The 18288-nt window shown below is 41.5% G+C and overlaps 1 protein-coding gene across 3 annotated transcripts; it reads left to right on the top strand.

The window, feature by feature from the left end:
• Positions 1-4709: 4709 nt before the first annotated feature.
• On the top strand, positions 4710-17233 carry MFSD1 (major facilitator superfamily domain containing 1). Of its 3 annotated transcripts, XM_035566478.2 has the most exons (17): positions 4710-4879; positions 4996-5048; positions 5513-5625; positions 5958-6000; positions 6306-6373; positions 7150-7258; positions 7453-7555; positions 8291-8389; positions 9026-9137; positions 9968-10024; positions 10517-10673; positions 11196-11293; positions 11599-11711; positions 12226-12273; positions 13006-13066; positions 15401-15515; positions 15768-17233. In XM_035566478.2, exons 1-17 carry the CDS (start codon positions 4744-4746, stop codon positions 15825-15827), a joined length of 1545 nt encoding a protein of 514 aa, XP_035422371.1. In that variant the 5' UTR covers positions 4710-4743; the 3' UTR covers positions 15828-17233. The 3 variants fall into 3 exon arrangements, with proteins under 3 accessions (XP_035422371.1, XP_035422372.1, XP_035422373.1); XM_035566479.2 differs by lacking the exons at positions 15401-15515; positions 15768-17233 and adding an exon at positions 14417-14753 and having other exon boundaries at positions 4712-4879; XM_035566480.2 differs by lacking the exons at positions 15401-15515; positions 15768-17233 and having other exon boundaries at positions 4712-4879; positions 13006-13070.
• The last annotated feature ends 1055 nt before the right edge of the window (positions 17234-18288 follow it).

Below are 18288 nucleotides of genomic sequence, written 5' to 3'. Positions count from 1 at the left end.
CCTAGGCCAAGATCTTTGGTCTCACATAGATTTATGGTGCAAAAATGCTTCCTCAGCCTTTTTTCAGCTTTCTCTGATGCAAAATAGTTTACAGAAATTAGACACATCTTAAGGAGATTGTATGTAAGTCCAATAGCACTTGAGTGAGACAGGAAGAGCACAGGACGCAGCGAGCTTTATAACAACACATTCCTTACCACATGAGGTGATTAAAAAATGTTTGTGTGCCTGTGTATGACAGGTCTTTCATAAGAGGTTGCTAATGCAAAGTGGAGGCAAAGCACAAGATTTTTCTTTCAAAGAATGGCTAATAGGCTAACGATGGTGAGGTAAATTTAATCATGTTAAATACACTTCCTGCGCCTTTGCAATTTTGTCGTATTCTGACGCACTTTTGCTGAGGACAGTAATAACTTAGAAGAACCAAACTGTGAAAGCTAATCGTTTTTTCATGTGGGTATTTACTATCCAGAGTGTTCAGTGAACTTGATTGATCTGGGCAATGCAAAAAGGTGAGGCCACAAGCACAAGGATTTTATAGCATCTATAAAGTACTGTACACAGTTTTTGCTCAATTTTATGCTGTTAAACTAAACATTTGGTATCATATGGCACTTTAAGTACTTTGATTTATGGTAAGACAGAAATTGCATCTGTAATAAACATTCTAAAGTATGAGGTTAAGAGTAATCTACTGTATTTATTTGTGGCATAAAGTCTCACCAGCAATGCCTTTAAGAATCATCTCAGGCTTAACTCACACTGCACATTACAGCCACACCGCGCTCTAGCTCCAGCAAGGTCACATCCAAGGTGAAGACTGAAGTGAATGGGAAGAAAGGGGTGGCATGGCAAACATTTTGTAATAACAAATGGAAAAACAGTCTTTTTCTCCAGTTAAATATTCCAGATACATTAATGTAATTTCTTACTCTACTATAAAGGGCTCCATGTTATACCTAACAAGACAAAATACAAATCCAGTCTTGTTTAATACGAAAACATTTAAGCACACAGACATGAAAATAACCTGAAAAACCCACTGACATCTTTGAAAATAAATACCATAAAATTAAATGTGTTTCAGGTTTACAAAAATTCCCTGAAGGATGAATGAAAGCACAGAAACCCATTGTTGTACTAGAGCCTGCCAGGGCCGTGTTCCATGGGAAGAATCTTCCCACCATTAAATTTACTATTTTGGTATTGAATCAATTATACTCGGTGGATCCTGTTTAAGAATAATAAATTAAGTAATAATTTTAAATGATCTAGGTAGCTTTTAAAGTAGCTTATCTTAAACCTTCCATCTTTGCATATTTTTGTATGCTAGTAATAGAATGGGGGAGTGGCAATATTGCAATTGATATTGTAAGGGATGAATGACAAAGGCTTCGTTGGCTTTAACTCCCCTGCACCTTTTTCATAGGAAACCATAGAATAATTGAATTCAGATAGAGCTCGTGTCCAAAAGCAGGCAGAACAGAGGACAAGAAAAAGCAAGACACGTTATGAAATCATGAAGTTTTCAGGATAACGCAGCTTAAATAAAGAAGACAAATCCAGGATGCCTTTGTATAAATAATAAAATTAGAGAAAGATTTGACCTTTGACGTGATATGTTCTGAAATAGCCTTCTGTCTCACTGTTTTAACAGGAAAAGGAGGGATATGTTGCTGTCTTTCTGTGTTTCTGTTACATATTGGATCAGCAGTGGCATACTGAATTTCTTACGATAAGGAGAACGGACTGTAATGTTACAGAGAGCTGTATAAACTAAAATGGGTCAAAAACATGGGAAACCAGTAAAATCCTACTGCTCAGTTAGCAGAAAGTCATGATGATGTTCTTCGCTGAGTACTCACTTTTCCAGGAATACTTTGTCATCATACTTGGCAGAGGCAATTGCCACGGTTGTCAGAATCTCTTAAAAACACTTTTGCAGAGTGTATTTTTTGGTCTGTAGCATACAAAACACTGCAACAAAGAACCCGGGAAAAAAATGTTGATCTGCAGCCAGCTTTAAAGATTGCAGAGTATTTGTGTGCTTGTTGATTGATTAATCAAAGTCAGGCAAACGAGAGCTGTGGTGAGGATATCTGCAGAGCCTCTGAAAGCTTTTCATTTCTGTTCTTCACATTGGCGTACACAGCTGAATCCAGGCCGTAATATCATCATCCTAAATCACAAATTGCACTTTAATATGTTTACTTGCTTTGTGTTTTTGCCTGTTGCTTTGGTTATGGGGCTGGAGAGTCTTTTTGAGACTTAGAAAATACAGTCTACTTTTCTAGATCTTCCTCTGGATATCCTTGGTGATAAAACTGATCAATAGTTACAGGAGAGTTTCTGTTGGATCCTTTAGTCAGAGTGCTGGTATCATGTCACTGTCCATGAGTTACAGAATCATAGAATGGGTTGGCTTGGAAGGGGCCTTAAAGGTGGTTGAATTCCAACCCTGCTGCCACAGGCAGGGACACCTTCTACTATGCATTGTACATTGGGTTGATTCGATATTGATATAAGAGTATTATAGTTTAAAAAACAAAATCACACAACAATGATAAAATATTAAAATGGCACCTTTGTGTGTGTGTTGGTTGCCTCTTTCATCTTTAATCATCACTTCGATTTACTTGTGCCTTCTGAACCAACATTTTAAAATAGTTAGAGGGAAAATGGCAATATATTTTTTGATGGTAATATTCTGGCTCTTTACAGATTTTTTTTTTTTAAGTTTAACTTTGTAGGGTACATCAGCTTTGAATTGGTGTCCATCATTTTGTGGAATAGACTGTGCAGTTCGTTTAATATTTCTGAGGGTTTTCTTCCTTGACCAACACTATAATGTCTCAGAAATTCCTGTGGTTAAGATTATGCTCTAAATGGGGCAGAAGGTCTTGGGGAAGCAGCCACGAGCCATAAAGAAGTTGGTTCTGTTGATTCTGGCTCTGTACTTCATGATCAGCATGGCTGGGGCTCCCTTGCTCATCTCTGGCAACGGGTCCAGCTGTCTCCTGAGGTTTCTCGGCATTCTCTTTCTGAGAATCATGGTGGGAGGGCAGTTTGGGAATTTCAGACTTTTGCAACATCCATGTTTGTGTTCTGGAGGGAAACTAGAGTGTGAGAATGACCAAAAACATATTTTCTGTGGATCAGAGAGAGCAAGAAAAGTACTGGGTGACATGACATCGGACTCCTCGAATAATGGGGCTAGTTAGATAGGAAAAAATAATATATTTTTTTCTTCCATACACAGACTTTCACTAGATATAACTTTGCTGCCCAAAGTTATCTCTTTTATGCTTGTATAGGACCTACCTACAGCTAACTATGCCCCCTGAAAGCTCGGGGCAGTCCGTATGGCCGCACGTTGCCCTCCAGCTCCCTCCAGCGGCCTTGAAATTGGGTTTGTTGGATGATGCTTTTGCAACGAGGCCGTGCAGTTCAAGACCAGGTTTTTAGGAGCAAGCTGAAAGAGCTGCACAAATTTCGAGTGATCTAGACTAGTTTAGGGTGGCTGAAAATGTGACACAGTAATTTCTCTTTTCTGGGAAGATAGGCATTCGATAACATAGTTGTCTTTTGGCAGATGTGTAGCTTTTAGAAGACACATATTGAGTGAAACGTAAGCAATTTACTGCCAATAGTATTCTGCAGTAGATGCACTACAAGCACGCTATACCAATGTGCTTTGAAAACTTTAGATTTTCCTGAATGGTTACTGATCAAATTAACGACAGAGCAGATGGAAAGTGGGCCTTGGCTCACAGCAGGTCAGGCAAAATGCAACAAACGTGCGTGCTGTTGATTTGCTTACTGTAGGCCTGCCATTGAAACCCCTTTAAATAGCAAGGGGACTATGTATATGCAAAAATCTGAAAAGTCCTTCCAAGACTGTGCCTAAGACCCAGTTTTATCATTGCTGAGATATCAGGGACTTTTTATACAGCTGACATCCTGCTGTGTTTTGTACAGGTGACTTTTCTGATGTTCTCACATGAACCATTACCGTACAGGTTTGCTGCACGGCCCTGTCCAGTGGCGTGAGTGACCCAGGACTGAATACCCACCAGAGAGGTAATACACAGTGTGAGGAAACACACTGGAAAAGGTGGAAAAATAAAGAGGGCCTCAGAGAAGTTGTGAATTTAATGAGAGATATTCATCTCTGTCTCTTCGCCCAAGTGACGGGCAACAGGACAAGAGTTCTTGGCCTCAAGTTGTGCCAGGGGACCCTGAGGTTGGATATTAGGAAAATATTGTTTACTGGAAGGTTTCTGAAGGGTTTTAAGCGGCTGCCCAGGAAGCAGTCGGTCACCACCCCTGGAGGTATTTAAGAGACCTGTAGGTGCAGTGCTTAGGGGCACGGTTTAGCGGTAGACATGGCTGCGCTAGGTTAACACTTGGACTTGATGACCTTAGAGGCCATCCCAGCCAGCAGGCTGTGTGGGCACATCTGTGAGTTCATCTTGAAGCAGCGCCCGGGGGTCGCCACCCCCGTCCCCGCGCCCGGTGTGAGGCGCAGCTCCCTCCCCTCAGCCACCTGAGGCGAGCCGGCGCAGGCCGCGCGGGCCCTGCCCGTTGCCGTGGCGACCGCAGGGGAGCCCGCCCTCCGTTGCCACGGCAACCACCCGCGGCGCCTCGCGGGGCCGCTCACGTGACGCCCGCGGGGTGTGCGTGTGGTGGTGGGGGGGGGGGAGATGCGGTCACGTGGCGGGGCGGCCACGTGACGGCGGCGCGATGGCGGACGAGGAGCGGGCGCTGCTGGGCTCCGAGGGCGGCTCCGGGGGGGCCGCCCGCCGCCCGCCCGCCTGCCACCCGCGGCGCCTGGCGCACCGCCTGCTCGTCCTGGCGCTCATGTGCTTCCTGGGCTTCGGTGCGGGGCTGGGCGGGAGGGGGGGCAGCCCCCGGGCAGGGCCGGGCCGGGCCGGGCCGGGTCGGGTCAGGGTCCCCCCCCCCCACCCTGAGGCCTCCCTCGCCTTCTCCCCGCAGGCAGCTACTTCTGCTACGACAACCCGGCCGCCCTGCAGACGCAGGTCCAGGCGGTGAGTCCTGCCCTCAGGGGAGGGCTTGGGGGCTGTGTGGGGCCCGGGCGCCCGCTGGGCTGGTGCTCCGTGGGGTGCTGCTGGGGGGGGGGGGGGGTGGCAGCCTGGTGTGCGGTGAGGCTGGGTATGGGGGGTGGGTGGGGGTTAAATTAGCGGCGCTGAGCCCGTCAGAGGTGCTGGCGGCGTTCATTTACCACGTTCTGGTTGAGAAGGAGTGGGTGGTTTTCTTTTAGATGCCCCCAAGAACATCTTAATCTCTGTGCGGTAAAACAGCGTGCATCAGTTCATCCTAAAATGTCCATTTCCAGCAGAAATCTTCACCAAACCTCCTCTTGCACTTTCTGATCGGAAAGCGTGCTTATTTCTAAGTACTCCTACGTAGACGTTTATTCCATGACTTTGTAGTTACCTTAAAGGCAAATTATTTACTTACCTATTTTCAATTTGTCCTCCTGTTCCTGTAGGATATGAAGGTGAACACGGCTCAGTTCATGGCGCTCTATGCCTGGTATTCCTGGCCCAACGTGGTTCTTTGCTTCTTTGGAGGCTTTCTGATAGACAGAGTATTTGGAATACGGTAGGTGTGGTCCTGCTGTCATTTGCGTTTAGCGGATGGTAGAGTTAAAGCGCATGTGGAATCCAACACAGCGTAGTTTTTTCTTTTTTTTCACACCACTCAGGAACTTCCACTGGTACAACCAGGTTTTATTCCTTTTATGTCTTCAGTAAAGTAGCTTTAAAAATGCCAGTCTGTATCTTTTTAATGAAATTGTCAAGCTATAACATTTATTACAGATAATATTTATTGGGCATCAACCTCCCCTTTTTCCTTGCTGTAAGTCAAATTTTATGTTTTACAGGGGGGAAAAGAATCTAGCTATTCATTAGGTTGTTTTATTTTTCTTACAGGTTGGGCACTATAATATTTAGCATCTTTGTTTGCGTTGGGCAGGTAAGTGCAACTGAGAGGGCGAAGGATGATACCAGAAGCATCTCTGCTGCGAGTGGGATGGAGAAAAAAGCTCGGATGGCTTTGCTGATAGCAGTGTGTATTCAGGGTGGGTCAGGCTGGATTTTGTGTAGCCAGCAGGATAATGCGTAAGGCAGAGGAGTAAAATAAAAAGGAAAGAGCAGGAAGTGGATGTGAAATAGTTCTTTAGGTCCAGAAAGGGAAAATCATCTTGCTTTGAGATGGTTCTAGTTTGTTCCGTGCTCCAAATTTGAGATGATAATTTTTCTTAAATGTTTATCTGACAGGTGATTTTTGCCTTGGGAGCACTGCTTAATGCTTTTTGGCTGATGGAAGCAGGCAGATTGGTATTTGGGTAAGTCTAGAAGAGCGTGCTATGTGCCCTATCATGTAGGATCAGCTTTCTGTGTCCTAGAAGGCTGCTGCTGTGTTTGCGCTCCGACAAAATCGTTGGGTGTTGCGGCATCTTTGAAGTTGAGACGTGCAAAAAGCTTCAGTCATGTTCCCATTCTAATGTAAAATTAGAAAATAAGTAGAACTTCTCGGTTGTTCTTCGTTTGGAAAATCCGCCTACTGATTTCAGAAGTTGCAAAACTCCCCAAATAAAGACGTGGCACTCAGTAGTCTGACAAAACTGGGTTAGTCTTTCTCTAATTTTTACTTTCTGGAATGAAGGGAATTCTTAGCAACGACAAATACAACAGGGCTGCTGTAGTGGCAAAAACGAGAGCAAATGTCAGATTGCCTCCTGGTTTTGAATGTTCCACAGAACGAAAATGTTAGAAAATCTGACCAGCTCTACTGGGGGTGGGCAATCGGCTTTGGGTTCTGATAAGATGCTGCTTTTGGTGTCGTTGGGGTCAGCAGCTGTGCCACTTGGTTCTTTAATGTTTCTACCTCCGGAAACGAGAAGCTGCTACTCATCAACTCGACTTCCATAAATGACCAAAGACAATTCTTACCCGAATCATGTCTTTAAGACTTCTGTTGCCTCATCTATTTGCATTAGATTTGCCTGTTAATAGAGAAATTACTCTGAAATACTGTCACACTGGCATTGATAGCAAGTGATGGGCTGTTTCTTGTTACTTCCCACGTTAACATGTTTTGTGTTGTGCCTTCCTTTTTTAGAATAGGTGGCGAATCCTTAGCGGTGGCCCAGAACACGTATGCAGTCAGTTGGTTTAAAGGCAAAGAGCTAAATCTCGTTTTTGGATTACAACTAAGCATGGCCAGAATTGTAAGTCCAAAGCTGCGTAGCTTTAATTCATGGACTTTAACGGGCACGGTTTGTCTGTGTTGCTGGTGCCTTTTATTCCCGGTGTAGTTTTATCCGTCTCTAACCACTGTTCAGTAAGCAGTTTGACTAATGTTGCTTTTGAATTCATATTATTGTGGAAGACATCATTCTTTACGTAAGTCTGTTCTGCCTAGGGGAGCACAGTGAACATGAATATCATGGGATGGATATACTCCAGAGTTCAACATCTTCTGGGGCACAGTGGTCACAGTACTCTTGGGCTAACTCTCATGATAGGTTAGTAATCTTGATGTCACTTGATGGTTTGGGTTTCTGAATTTGAGCAGTACGCATATACGTCACTGATTTCCTACTGACTAGGAAGTACGAAAGATGCATTTGGGACTGGGAAGAGCGATTCAAATAGCGTTTGTGTCAGTGCTTAGTGCCGTGCTTCTGCAGAGTGTATGCTTACTGCATCTGATAAAATACTGTGTGGTTTTTCTGGCCGCAGAACTCAATCTTGTGTCTTACAGCAATGAAACGTTCAACGTACTCTGAGTAAAGGGCAGACTTTGAAAAAAAAAATTCTGAAGGGCATCACATCACAGATTGTGTGTAGCTGCCTGATGTGTAAAAGTGGAATTTCAGCTCCCTTTGGATCGGCGTTCCTTTTGTTCAGAGCCATGTGCGTTAGTGTTAACGCCTTGGTGGTGTTAACGAGGCCTCGGCTTTGGTTCTGTTATTGCAAGGCACAGATAAGGACTTCAGCTGTACTGAGTGGGAGCGGTGGTAATATTTGTAGAATAAATAAAGTTGGTGTTTGTCCTGCAGTTCCAAACAGGTGCCTCATCTGGTAGACTTCAATATTTACACCTTATTCTGAGCTGTACAGCTTGTTGTCTTGTGCATAAACTGGTGTTAACCTGACTGAGCTCGCATTAGATATGTAAAGATGTGTTACCCTGTGTGTCTAAAAGCCGAATTACTGCTTGGTTCAACAGCTAACCGTGTCGCGTTGCCTTCTTGCAGGTGGCATAACGTGTCTCTTCTCACTGGGTTGCGCGCTAATCCTTGCTTATCTGGACAAGAGAGCAGAGAAACTCCTTTGTAAAGAGCAAGGGAAAACGGGTGAGTGGTGTGGGTAAACGTGCCTTGGACTTGATTCTTTCGTTCTAAAGCAGATCGTTCCGGTTGCTCAATGCTTTATTTATGGAGCTTGTGGAGAACCTTCCAGTTCACACCAGGTTGGACAGTGCTGTTGCCACCAGGACTCTGTTTTGTTGAAATCAGTCTTACTTCCTTCAGTGGGTGTGCAGAAAGGTGCAGCTCTTTTCCACCAGCGTGGTGTTTTGAGTTTTCCATGTGGGAGAACTTAGACCGATTGAAAATAAACAAAACTTGAGAACCAAGTGTGAGTATAAAATGTGAAGTTTCAGGCACTAATTTCACAAGCTGATCAAACTGTTCTTTCAAGGAAGTGTTTATATTTAATTCTACTGCACAAGACAGCTTTAAAAAAACTTTGGAGAACTTGTACATCCGGCTTAATGCAGGAGATAGAGTTCTCAGCTTTGGTGCTGTTGATCTAGGACCTGTATTCTTAGCTTGTGCTCACCGTGTGAACTTTATACAAGAACACAGATAGTGGCAGGATCATAATACTGCAGTAGTGACTCTCGGTCACCTTAATGTTTATTCAGTGTGGATGAATTTCAGATATGTTTGTGCTGACCGAAACAATATTGTCTTTTGCCTCCGTTCCAGGTGAAGTGATTAAGCTAACTGATGTGAAGGACTTCTCTTTGTCACTGTGGCTTATATTTTTAATCTGTGTCTGTTACTACGGAGCGGTCTTTCCTTTCATCGGACTTGGGAAGTAAGCACCTCGCATAATGCAGCTCTTTTTCCCCTTGAGTTTGGCCAGGGTTTCACTACTTGTAATGTGGTTTACAAGGTAGGAGGTGCGGCTAATGTTTAAAAAACCACAGGGAACCACTGGTCCCCTAGTAAGTCTGTGCTGCACACAACTCTTACCTTTTCCTTATCTGCTGAGCTTTGTGGGAAATACCATTCGTTTGTGTTGGTGAGTCGTCAGAACTCAAAAGCATAACACGTGTTCCATTGCCAGATTAAAACTATTTAGATCTGAAGCATGACACCAGGATTTGGTGCAGGAAGTTGTGGACAGTTGTCATATAGAACTCTTCCAATGCTCATACACCATCGATTTTGAGGTGGGGGCTTAAACAGAGCTTCAGTCCAAAGCTGTAACTATTTTGCTGCTAATTTTAATATATCAAGCTGAAGCTTGAAGCATTTGTGTGTAGATTTTTTTTTCTGAACCGTGTGACGATGTAAGAACTCAATCAGATTTTGAATACAATTAGAAACAGACCTCGTGAGCTTCATGCGTGTTTTATGTAGTAAAGTGGAAAGTTTGAGATTACTTGGAGATGTTTTAACAGCCAGCAATGTAGGTGCTTATTTTTCACTTGTGCATGTATTCCAAAACCTCTTATTGCTAATGTCTCACTACTATGTTATGTATTGGTTATGTATTTTTAATGTTTTCTGCAAAATGCAATGTAAATAGTCCTTTGACAAAAATCTTGAGACTCTAATAGTCTTCTAAATGAGATCTCTTTTGGGGTGTTTGATAATTATTCATGTATGCATCGTTCTAAGCTTGTACTTCTTCATTTCTAGGGTTTTCTTTATTGAGAAATTCCAATTTTCATCTCAAGAAGCAAGTGCAATTGACAGGTATATTTTGGTTAGTTTGATGAGTAGATGCCCTACTGCCGTGCTTTAGGTGTATATATGTATCTGTATTTTGCTTCAGTGGATAGATAGAGTTGACGTGGGCTGAGGAATAATTGGGAGACATCTGCTTAAGTAAAGATGTCTTAGATATGCTGGTTGAGGGATCTGAAAGAAAAAGTTCTATCTGAAGGGAATTACTGTGGAATTTGGTGATTCCCTTCAGAGTTGATGGAAACAGTTTAATAGCAATGCTAAATAAACTAAATTTTCCTAGTTTGAAGATGAATTTGGGATCTGGCAAAATGGAAAACACTAGATGGTGTGTGATTCCAAAAGCTCTAAGTATGTTGCTGTTTCCTTCTTGGATGATGAATGTTTTCGTGTCCTCAGATGTTTGGGGAATTTTGAGTTCTGGAATCTGTTTTTCTTTGTGTGTGTGGTTTTTATGGCTTCAAGTTACAAAGGAAATTCTCTTTTTTCACTCTTTTGTAGCATTGTGTATATTATATCGGCACCCATGTCCCCTGTCTTTGGACTCCTGGTGGATAAAATTGGAAAGAATATCATATGGGTTCTATGTGCTGTGATAACTACGCTTGCTTCTCATATTATGTTGGCGTTCACCTTCTGGAACCCCTGGATAGCAATGGTAACCAGTGTCTCAAAGAGACTTCGATAGCTAAATCTGACAAAATAAGAAATTTTGCTGCTGATGAATTATTCTGCATAAATTTCCTGTCTTCTGACTATGGAGATAGTCTTAAAACCTATTTAAATTTTCCCTTGTTATGTTGGTGTAGTTATGAAGCTATTAATATCATAATTAAGCCACTTCTAATGGTTTTAAACTGTCTCTAGTGTGCTATATTTGATAGCTGTAAACTTGAATAAAAGTTTTTGTTGTGAATTTCCTCTTCCTAGTGCCTGAGAAATAGGTTACAAAATTAGGCTTACAAATTTTAACGCCTTGCCCACCAGTGTTTCCACTTCTGGAAAAAGTTCTCTCTCCTTCTAAATATGCATATTTATTTAGAAGAGCATAGCAAAAACACGTTACTTTTGCTCTTCTTTTCTGTTTTTGGAGAAGGGGAAAACTAATACATTCATTTATTAGAACCTTACAGCAAAAACACATTTCATCCAGCATCTTGTCACTCATTTATTTCACCAGAGTTTACTAGGAGTGGCCTACTCCTTGCTTGCCTGTGCCCTGTGGCCCATGGTGGCCTTTGTTGTTCCAGAACATCAACTGGGAACTGCTTATGGCTTGTAAGTACTGAGATCTGTCGTCTTATGCTGCTCTACAGCGATGATGTCCCTGTGCTGTGGAACCACTTAATACCAAGCAGCTGTAACAAGTCAAAGGGTGCTGGTTCTGTTCAAGTTCAGTCTGGGAAGCAGTCTCCTGTAGTTTCAGTGTGTGGTTGCAGCAGATGCACAGTAACTTCTGCAAAAACAGAGTCGTGACTCTGCCTAACATATGGAGAGAAGTTAATCTTATCGTTCGATAAAAATAAAATATTGATTGTTCTTGAAAAAGCTTCGACACGGTGGTAATCCTTTGTTTGTGTTAGCATGCAGTCTATCCAGAATCTTGGTCTGGCGATTATTTCTATAGCAGCTGGGATGATTCTGGACACAAGAGGATACTTGTTTCTTGAGGTCTTCTTCAGTGCTTGTGTTTGCTGTAAGTAGTGAAAACACTGAAAATAGATTCTGTACGTTGAGGAGGCTTTGGCTTCTCTAAATATTTCCTGTAACACGCTAGTGACTCCTTTGTGTCTGTGCAGTTGGGTAGGCATCTTCAGCTGAAGCAGTGTTGAAAGAAACTGATACCTAGTGAAGTATTGTGTGTTTTTCCTGAAGTGACGTAGTGTGAGTAGTGTGGATGTTTGGAAAAAATGCAGTGTGAGTGAAAGGGTAGGTGAATGATGCTCTTAAAGGCTGTGTTTATATCAGGGGTCTCTATTAATATGAAAAAAAAAAAAAACAAAACCTTAAACTTTCTCTGAGTTACCATGCTGCTTGTGAGCATCGTGGAATTTTCAAAAGTGATAGAAATGCTGCTGGCAAAAAGCTCCCTTTTGTTACAATTGTCATGAAAAAAATCTTAATTGTTTCTCAGTTGGATGTTAAAGCTGCTTTTATGTTATTGTGGTAAACTTTCTGCCAGCTAAAACTGTTTTTTATTTTATTTTTAGTGTCACTGATAGCTGTAGTCATGCTGTATTTTGTGAATCATCTCACAGGTAAGTTAAGTGCTTTTAGTGTCTCTTGATGTTTGTTTTCAATCATAATTCATCAAGTTACTAAGATGAACTGTTTACAGTTGGTGGTGTACAGCTGGGCGTCAGATGCTATAGCACATGGATTTGGTGCTGTCCCTTGGATGAGGCTTGTCCTCATCAAACGTTTTTCCTTGGCGCTGTAGCATGAACCTTGCTGTGATGTTAAAGCTGATCAGCAGGGTGAAGTACCTACCCCTCCAGCTAACTTGAACAAATGTGTAGGATATTATGCAGATAAGCAGTTAAAGCTATTTTTATGTGTAAACTGCTTGATTGTATGTATCTGCAAATATAAAAACTTGGTAGACTGTCCTTCAAATGGTGTTCTTTCTCAGCTACTTCTTGAAGCAGTAACCACTGAAAGATCTGGAGGGGTTACCTTAGTTTGTTATTTTTCCAAGTTGCTTTCACTTTCTCTAATTTTACGGGGTAGTGTGATGAGTTGTAGAGAAACTTCGTTGTTACTCAGCAAAAACCTGAGTCAGGCTTGAGAGCTTAGTGTAGTTCCTGATTTTGCTTGCTTATATGATTATGAGGAAGTTGCTTTCTTCTATTTACATCAGTTTTTGTAAAATGAGTGATCTCTTCTGTCAAATGCTGTGAGAATTTCTGTAATGAGGTATGATACCAAAGATACAGAATTAGCAAACGTCAATTTTTAAAGCTTCAAAGTAGATTTGTCATCTATTGCAGGTGGTGATCTTAACTGGTCTGCAAGGAAAAGGGAAAAGCTGCAAAAAGTAGCTGCAACCGAGTAAGTATAAAGAACAGCGTCCTTACAAAATGTTGAACCTGAAGTAATTGGGTAGATTACTGGCAGACCTACAAAAGACTAAGTTCAGACATTTGTATTGAAAGTCACTTCCTTTCCTTCGAGGTAGTAGGATTTCATACTCTTGCCTCCTGTGAATAATTAGAGGAAGTAACAATGAACCAGGTCTCCCTTCCTGGCACTCCTGCTTACTATTTCTCCTCATTAAATTCAGTAGCCTTCCAGCTCAGCGGAATAGAGGTGCATCTTTAAAAAGTTTGCATCGTTTATTTTAAAATGTGCCCTTTTACGTGGTGTGTTCCTGACTGAGTCAGCAACAAACATTGCTTGGGTTTATTGTCAAGTGATGCATGGACTAATTTTTTTAAGAGTCACATTAAAAACCAGATTCCTCTTCAGAAGAAAGAGGGTCTACACTCTGGTCCCTTCCCATTCAGCTTGCTCCTTGTGCTGTCTTATTTAGAAGTCTTAACTCAACGTGTCTCTGAAAACCGTGGCTTGAGTTTAAATTGCACTGGTAATGTCAAGCTCAGTTTGTGGTCAGATCTGTGCCATAAACGCTGGCTGCAGTGAAAAGCTTTCCCATGACAAATGTTAATATGGAACCCAGTCACAGCTTTCAGGATAACTTCTGTGGAATTTGAGCTGCTTACGTATAAACAACGTGGAATTTCTCTGATATGTGTTCTGTTCTGACCTAATTCAGCTCAGTGAGTCCCTTCAGATCCTGAAGTTTGTTTGCACGTAATGTTGAAATGCTTTACCTTTTTTAATAGCTAACAACACTTTACCTGCAGATACTGTGCATCTCACAGCTTGTATCTAAGTTCTTTCCAGATAAATACCTTGATAGTAAAGACACTTTACGTATGTACTTCATGGACTTTTATAAAATTTTGCATATGATGATACTTAATATAAAAAAAAAAACAAAAAAAAAACAGCCTGTCAACAAAGTCTTGCCAGGTGACTTGTGGTGGCATGTAACATTGTCTTGATTGTTGTCCTGGTTTATGTTATATGTCAGTCGTGAGGAACACTGAAGGAAACAAAAGCTTTCCAGAGCTGGTGAGCAGGCAGACTTAATTGTGATGAGTATCATCCTTGAGGCAAAACATCAGAGCCATTTTTTACAACAAATGAAAGAACAAAAGAACCTACCTTGTGCTCGGGAGCAGAGGAGATCTGTGTCCAAACAGAGCCACTTTTCGATCTGCCCTGACCATGTGCATAACACTGCCAGAATTTACTGTGAAAGATGTCTTAGAGTATGCTGTGCGATGTAGTGCCTTAGAGTAATATTTTCAGTAATTTTTACAATGTTTTTTGCAGAAAAGAAAGTTGATTAGCAAATATCATCCAGAAGTGGGCAGCATTTGATCAGCATCATGTCAACTTGAAGAATTTGTGTTGCTTAGTTTGGTGGTCAGCACTGGACAATAGTTCTTTTTCAAAAAACTGACGTTCTGGGAATTTTATAGGAAATGGCTAAGTTTTGTGCTTTGTAACCAATTTTAACTAATGCCAACTTATCTCTTAACACTTGAACAAAATCGGTTTACAGTGTTTTACGCTGTTTAAGCCGTGTCCTTGGAGAGGGCACTCTGCAGCCCAGGACAAACACGTTCATCTTAAAATAAAGACTAGCATAAAGTGTCTGTGAACAGCACTGTACCATTGTGGTGTGGGTGGATACCTCTTAACAGCATCTTTTTTGTACTGGAATAAGGTTCGTTGCCTTCCTTAGGAGTGGGTCACTGTTACTGCCTTTGTCACTGTCTTAATGCAAACCACTGTCTTAAGCTAGACATGTTCAGAGCTTTGTTCAGTCCTGTTTCCCTCTAAGATTGTGTAGGAAATGACTGACTGACAATGGTCTGGTCAAATATTGACTCTTGTGTAGGAGACTGCTATCAATTCTGAAGACTGCTGAGCAGTCTTTTACTTGCATTTTTGACAATTGATTCTTTTTGTATTGTAATCTTATATTTTAAGGAGTGAAGACCTGTTTAATAAAGGGATATTAAATTGTTTTTACAAAAGCTCATTGAGCATGTTGTAATCTGTGAAAATCAAAAGATTTATCTTTCTACTGAAGTCTTGCAATCTAAATAAAAGGAAACTGCAGAAAATAGCCTCTCTCTTTCTTTACACTTAGTGTAATTCATTCACAGCTTTCTGTTAATCTAATATCCAAAATTCATCTATAAACATTAGAAGCATTTTTATTTGTAAGAAATAAAACCACCGTACACAAGATAGTTGCTGAGTTTGCACTCTTCAGTGCAAGTCTCTTAAATGAATTTTCTTTTCCAGAGCTGAAGAACAAGAGAGACTCAGACGTCAAAATGAAGATGACTTGGCTAAATTACGGCCAAAAGCTGATGACTTTAGTTTCAGGAATAAATACCTCTCCAAACTAGGCGCTCAGGTATTAGTAATAAAGTAGGGTTTTTAATAGTAATGAATAGAAGACTAAAATGGCTGTTTCAAAACCTCGGTTTATTGTTTCGAATAGCCAGCACATTAACCTCTGAGTAGAATGCTTAATGTATGCTTGTTCTCAGAAACAGTCTCACTAATGGTAGTTAAAAATGTAATGAGGAAAATGGAATTGAATCAGACCAAATAAGCTGAGGAGCATGCCTCTCATGATGCATGTTTTTAATCTTATTTTTTGCAGCTACCCGATAATTACTCTTCCTATTTATCGACAATGGCACACAGAAGCGTGTTGAAATAGCATCTTGCCCCACTTGCAAAAGCAGAAACACACTGAAGTTCCTGTACGCACAACTTTGTTTCCAGTACTGAGAACTAACGCTGCAGAAGCAGAATCATGCACCACGTTTTTCTGCAAGCATAGACCCTATTTTTAAAGTATTTGGCTTAAGCTCCCCTCTGCACTTTAAGGTAAATAACACAGATACTGAGGAAGAATCACCTGGCTGTTTATTTGAACCCGTGAGCATGTGCTACACCCTCCTAAAATACTCAGTGAGTAGCTCAACTCACTAGCTAAGACTTGGTCTCCTCTCAGTATACAACCATGGCTGAAATGTGGAAGCTTTGCTGCGGTAACCAAGTTGCTGTGAAATGAGTCGATGTAGTCATGGAATATTTAACTTCTCAAGTTGGACAGCTTTATTGCCGTATTGAAAACAATCTGTTTCATTTTTATTGTAGAAAATGTGAGGGAAGACTACCTCTTTTATTTTTGGTCTAAGCAAATATTTCTGAAGAAACCGAACTATACAATTCTAATGCTTCTATTCAAAAAGTACTAGCCCTGGAATTTAATGTTAGATCACAGACTTAGCAATAACCTCATGTAAGTCATGATTAACGTGAAAATTGATGTATTTAAGAGGTTGACACTGAAAACTGTGGAAAGAGTTAACTGAGTTTTGGCACTCTTGGAAAAATGTTCCATTTCATCATGAAAATTACGCTTTTTCTGTAATTTCTGTGGAAGGCTTGTTCCTGAACAGAGCTAGTTTCTAGTAACTCCTGCGGAGTGCTTTATCAGATTCTTTTGTTTTTGTTAACCACAAAGCCTCACTTATGTAATTGGACATAAGTTCTTACACTAAACTAATCGTACTCTAAAAGGGAAGAGCATCTGGCTTTGTTAAGCACTGGCTGCACCGAGCGAAGAGCTGCTATATGAGTAGATGATGAGGTGCACAGGGGTGAGTGAGCTTTTGGCTGACTTCAGGGAGTTCTTGTGTGCCCCAGTGCTTAAGAAATTTAGACAAGTTGCTTGACTGGAGAGAAAATATTTTGTTAGAATGAAAATGTTATATTACTTTGCCTGCGGTAACTTAGCCCTTCTGCAACTCATTGTTTTAATTTTTTTTTTTAAAAGATATGACTAAGTGGAGATTTCTTTCATGTTCTTAAAAGGCTAACAGGTTTATGAAAGACTAAGCCAGGACTATTTTGATTAATAGTAATGTATTCTGAAGAACAATCTAGGAAAATAAAGTCGCAGATTGAGCTTACTTCTGAACCGGAGCAGTACGCTGACCTGTGAGAACTCTTACTGGTGCTTTCTGTGCTCCCTTAGAGAACCAAACACTATCATGGTTGATTTTTGTTTGTAGACTTGTGAATTATGGGTCTCTTTTAATAAAAGCTTTAAATGGATGTTGGCACTTGTATTGTTCTTAGTGTTCTGTGATGTGTTGTTGCCCTTGTAGGTAGTTGAGATTTACTTTCTTTTTTTTTTTTCCAAACAAGCACAATTTCTGCTTTCCCCTGGGAAATACCTCGACGAAGTGTCTCTTTGAGGATCCAAAGGAAAAATGTCCCCGTGGTTCCTTTGCTGTTGGGTTGATGCATTTGTCCTTGGGAAGGGAAGAAATTAGATACTGTTCTTCTACTGCTCTTCCTCACTTCCTTCAGTTAGCTGCTTATGCCAGTCACAGATCTCTGCTTCTGGGCTAATATTGACACGTTGTGATGATAGACAACTGCTCTGCCATTACCCATGGATCAGCATTTCATGCAGGACAGTAATGGGGAACTTGGTGTCTTGTTGAAACTTTCAGTTCCTAAATTCTCTGTACTCTTGAGCATCTCACTAAAGTACTGTGGTGCGCTTCTGTATGTGGTGTAACATCGCTGTCAGCTCAGCTCCAAACAACCCAGCCTTTCCTTTCTGAGGGGTTTTCAGCTCAGTGATTAAGTGATTTTTTAATTTTTTTTTACCTTGCTTTTCCATTTGTGGCTGTGGAGCATGGGAGCTGGCTGGCTTTTGTTCCTTTGTCACCCGTTTCCCTAATAAGTGGAGCCTTATTCTCACTGCTGTGTCGGTGCTTCAAATTTCTCATGCATAATTTTAGATTCAGGTTGACTATCAAACAGAAAAGGGGAAAAGGGATTTTTGAAATTTGAAAAGAAGTTTCTTTTTTTGTCCTCTGTACAGCTCTAGCGCTGGGTGACTTTTCCAAGCCTCACACCCAGTCAAGCAGATAGCATCTGCAGCCAGGATGTGCTTCCTCAGCAAGGGGTGAGTCTTGTTGGGGCGCCTCTCCCCTGTGCGTTCATGGCAGGCCTGGCAAGGGGGCCAGCCCGGTGCAGCCTCAGCTCCAAGGCGAGCCTGGCTCAGTTTGACCAGAAAGAAAGTAGAAGAGGGGGTTGGGGCAACTTTTCGGGCTCCCCAGTGGCCTCCAGATTTTGTAAAAGAAACTCTCAGCAGT

Source organism: Cygnus atratus, chromosome 9 (genome assembly GCF_013377495.2).
Source record: "Cygnus atratus isolate AKBS03 ecotype Queensland, Australia chromosome 9, CAtr_DNAZoo_HiC_assembly, whole genome shotgun sequence".
Lineage (NCBI taxonomy): Eukaryota > Metazoa > Chordata > Aves > Anseriformes > Anatidae > Cygnus > Cygnus atratus.
Note: the sequence above shows the minus strand (reverse complement) of the source record. Positions and strands in the feature narration are given on the sequence as shown.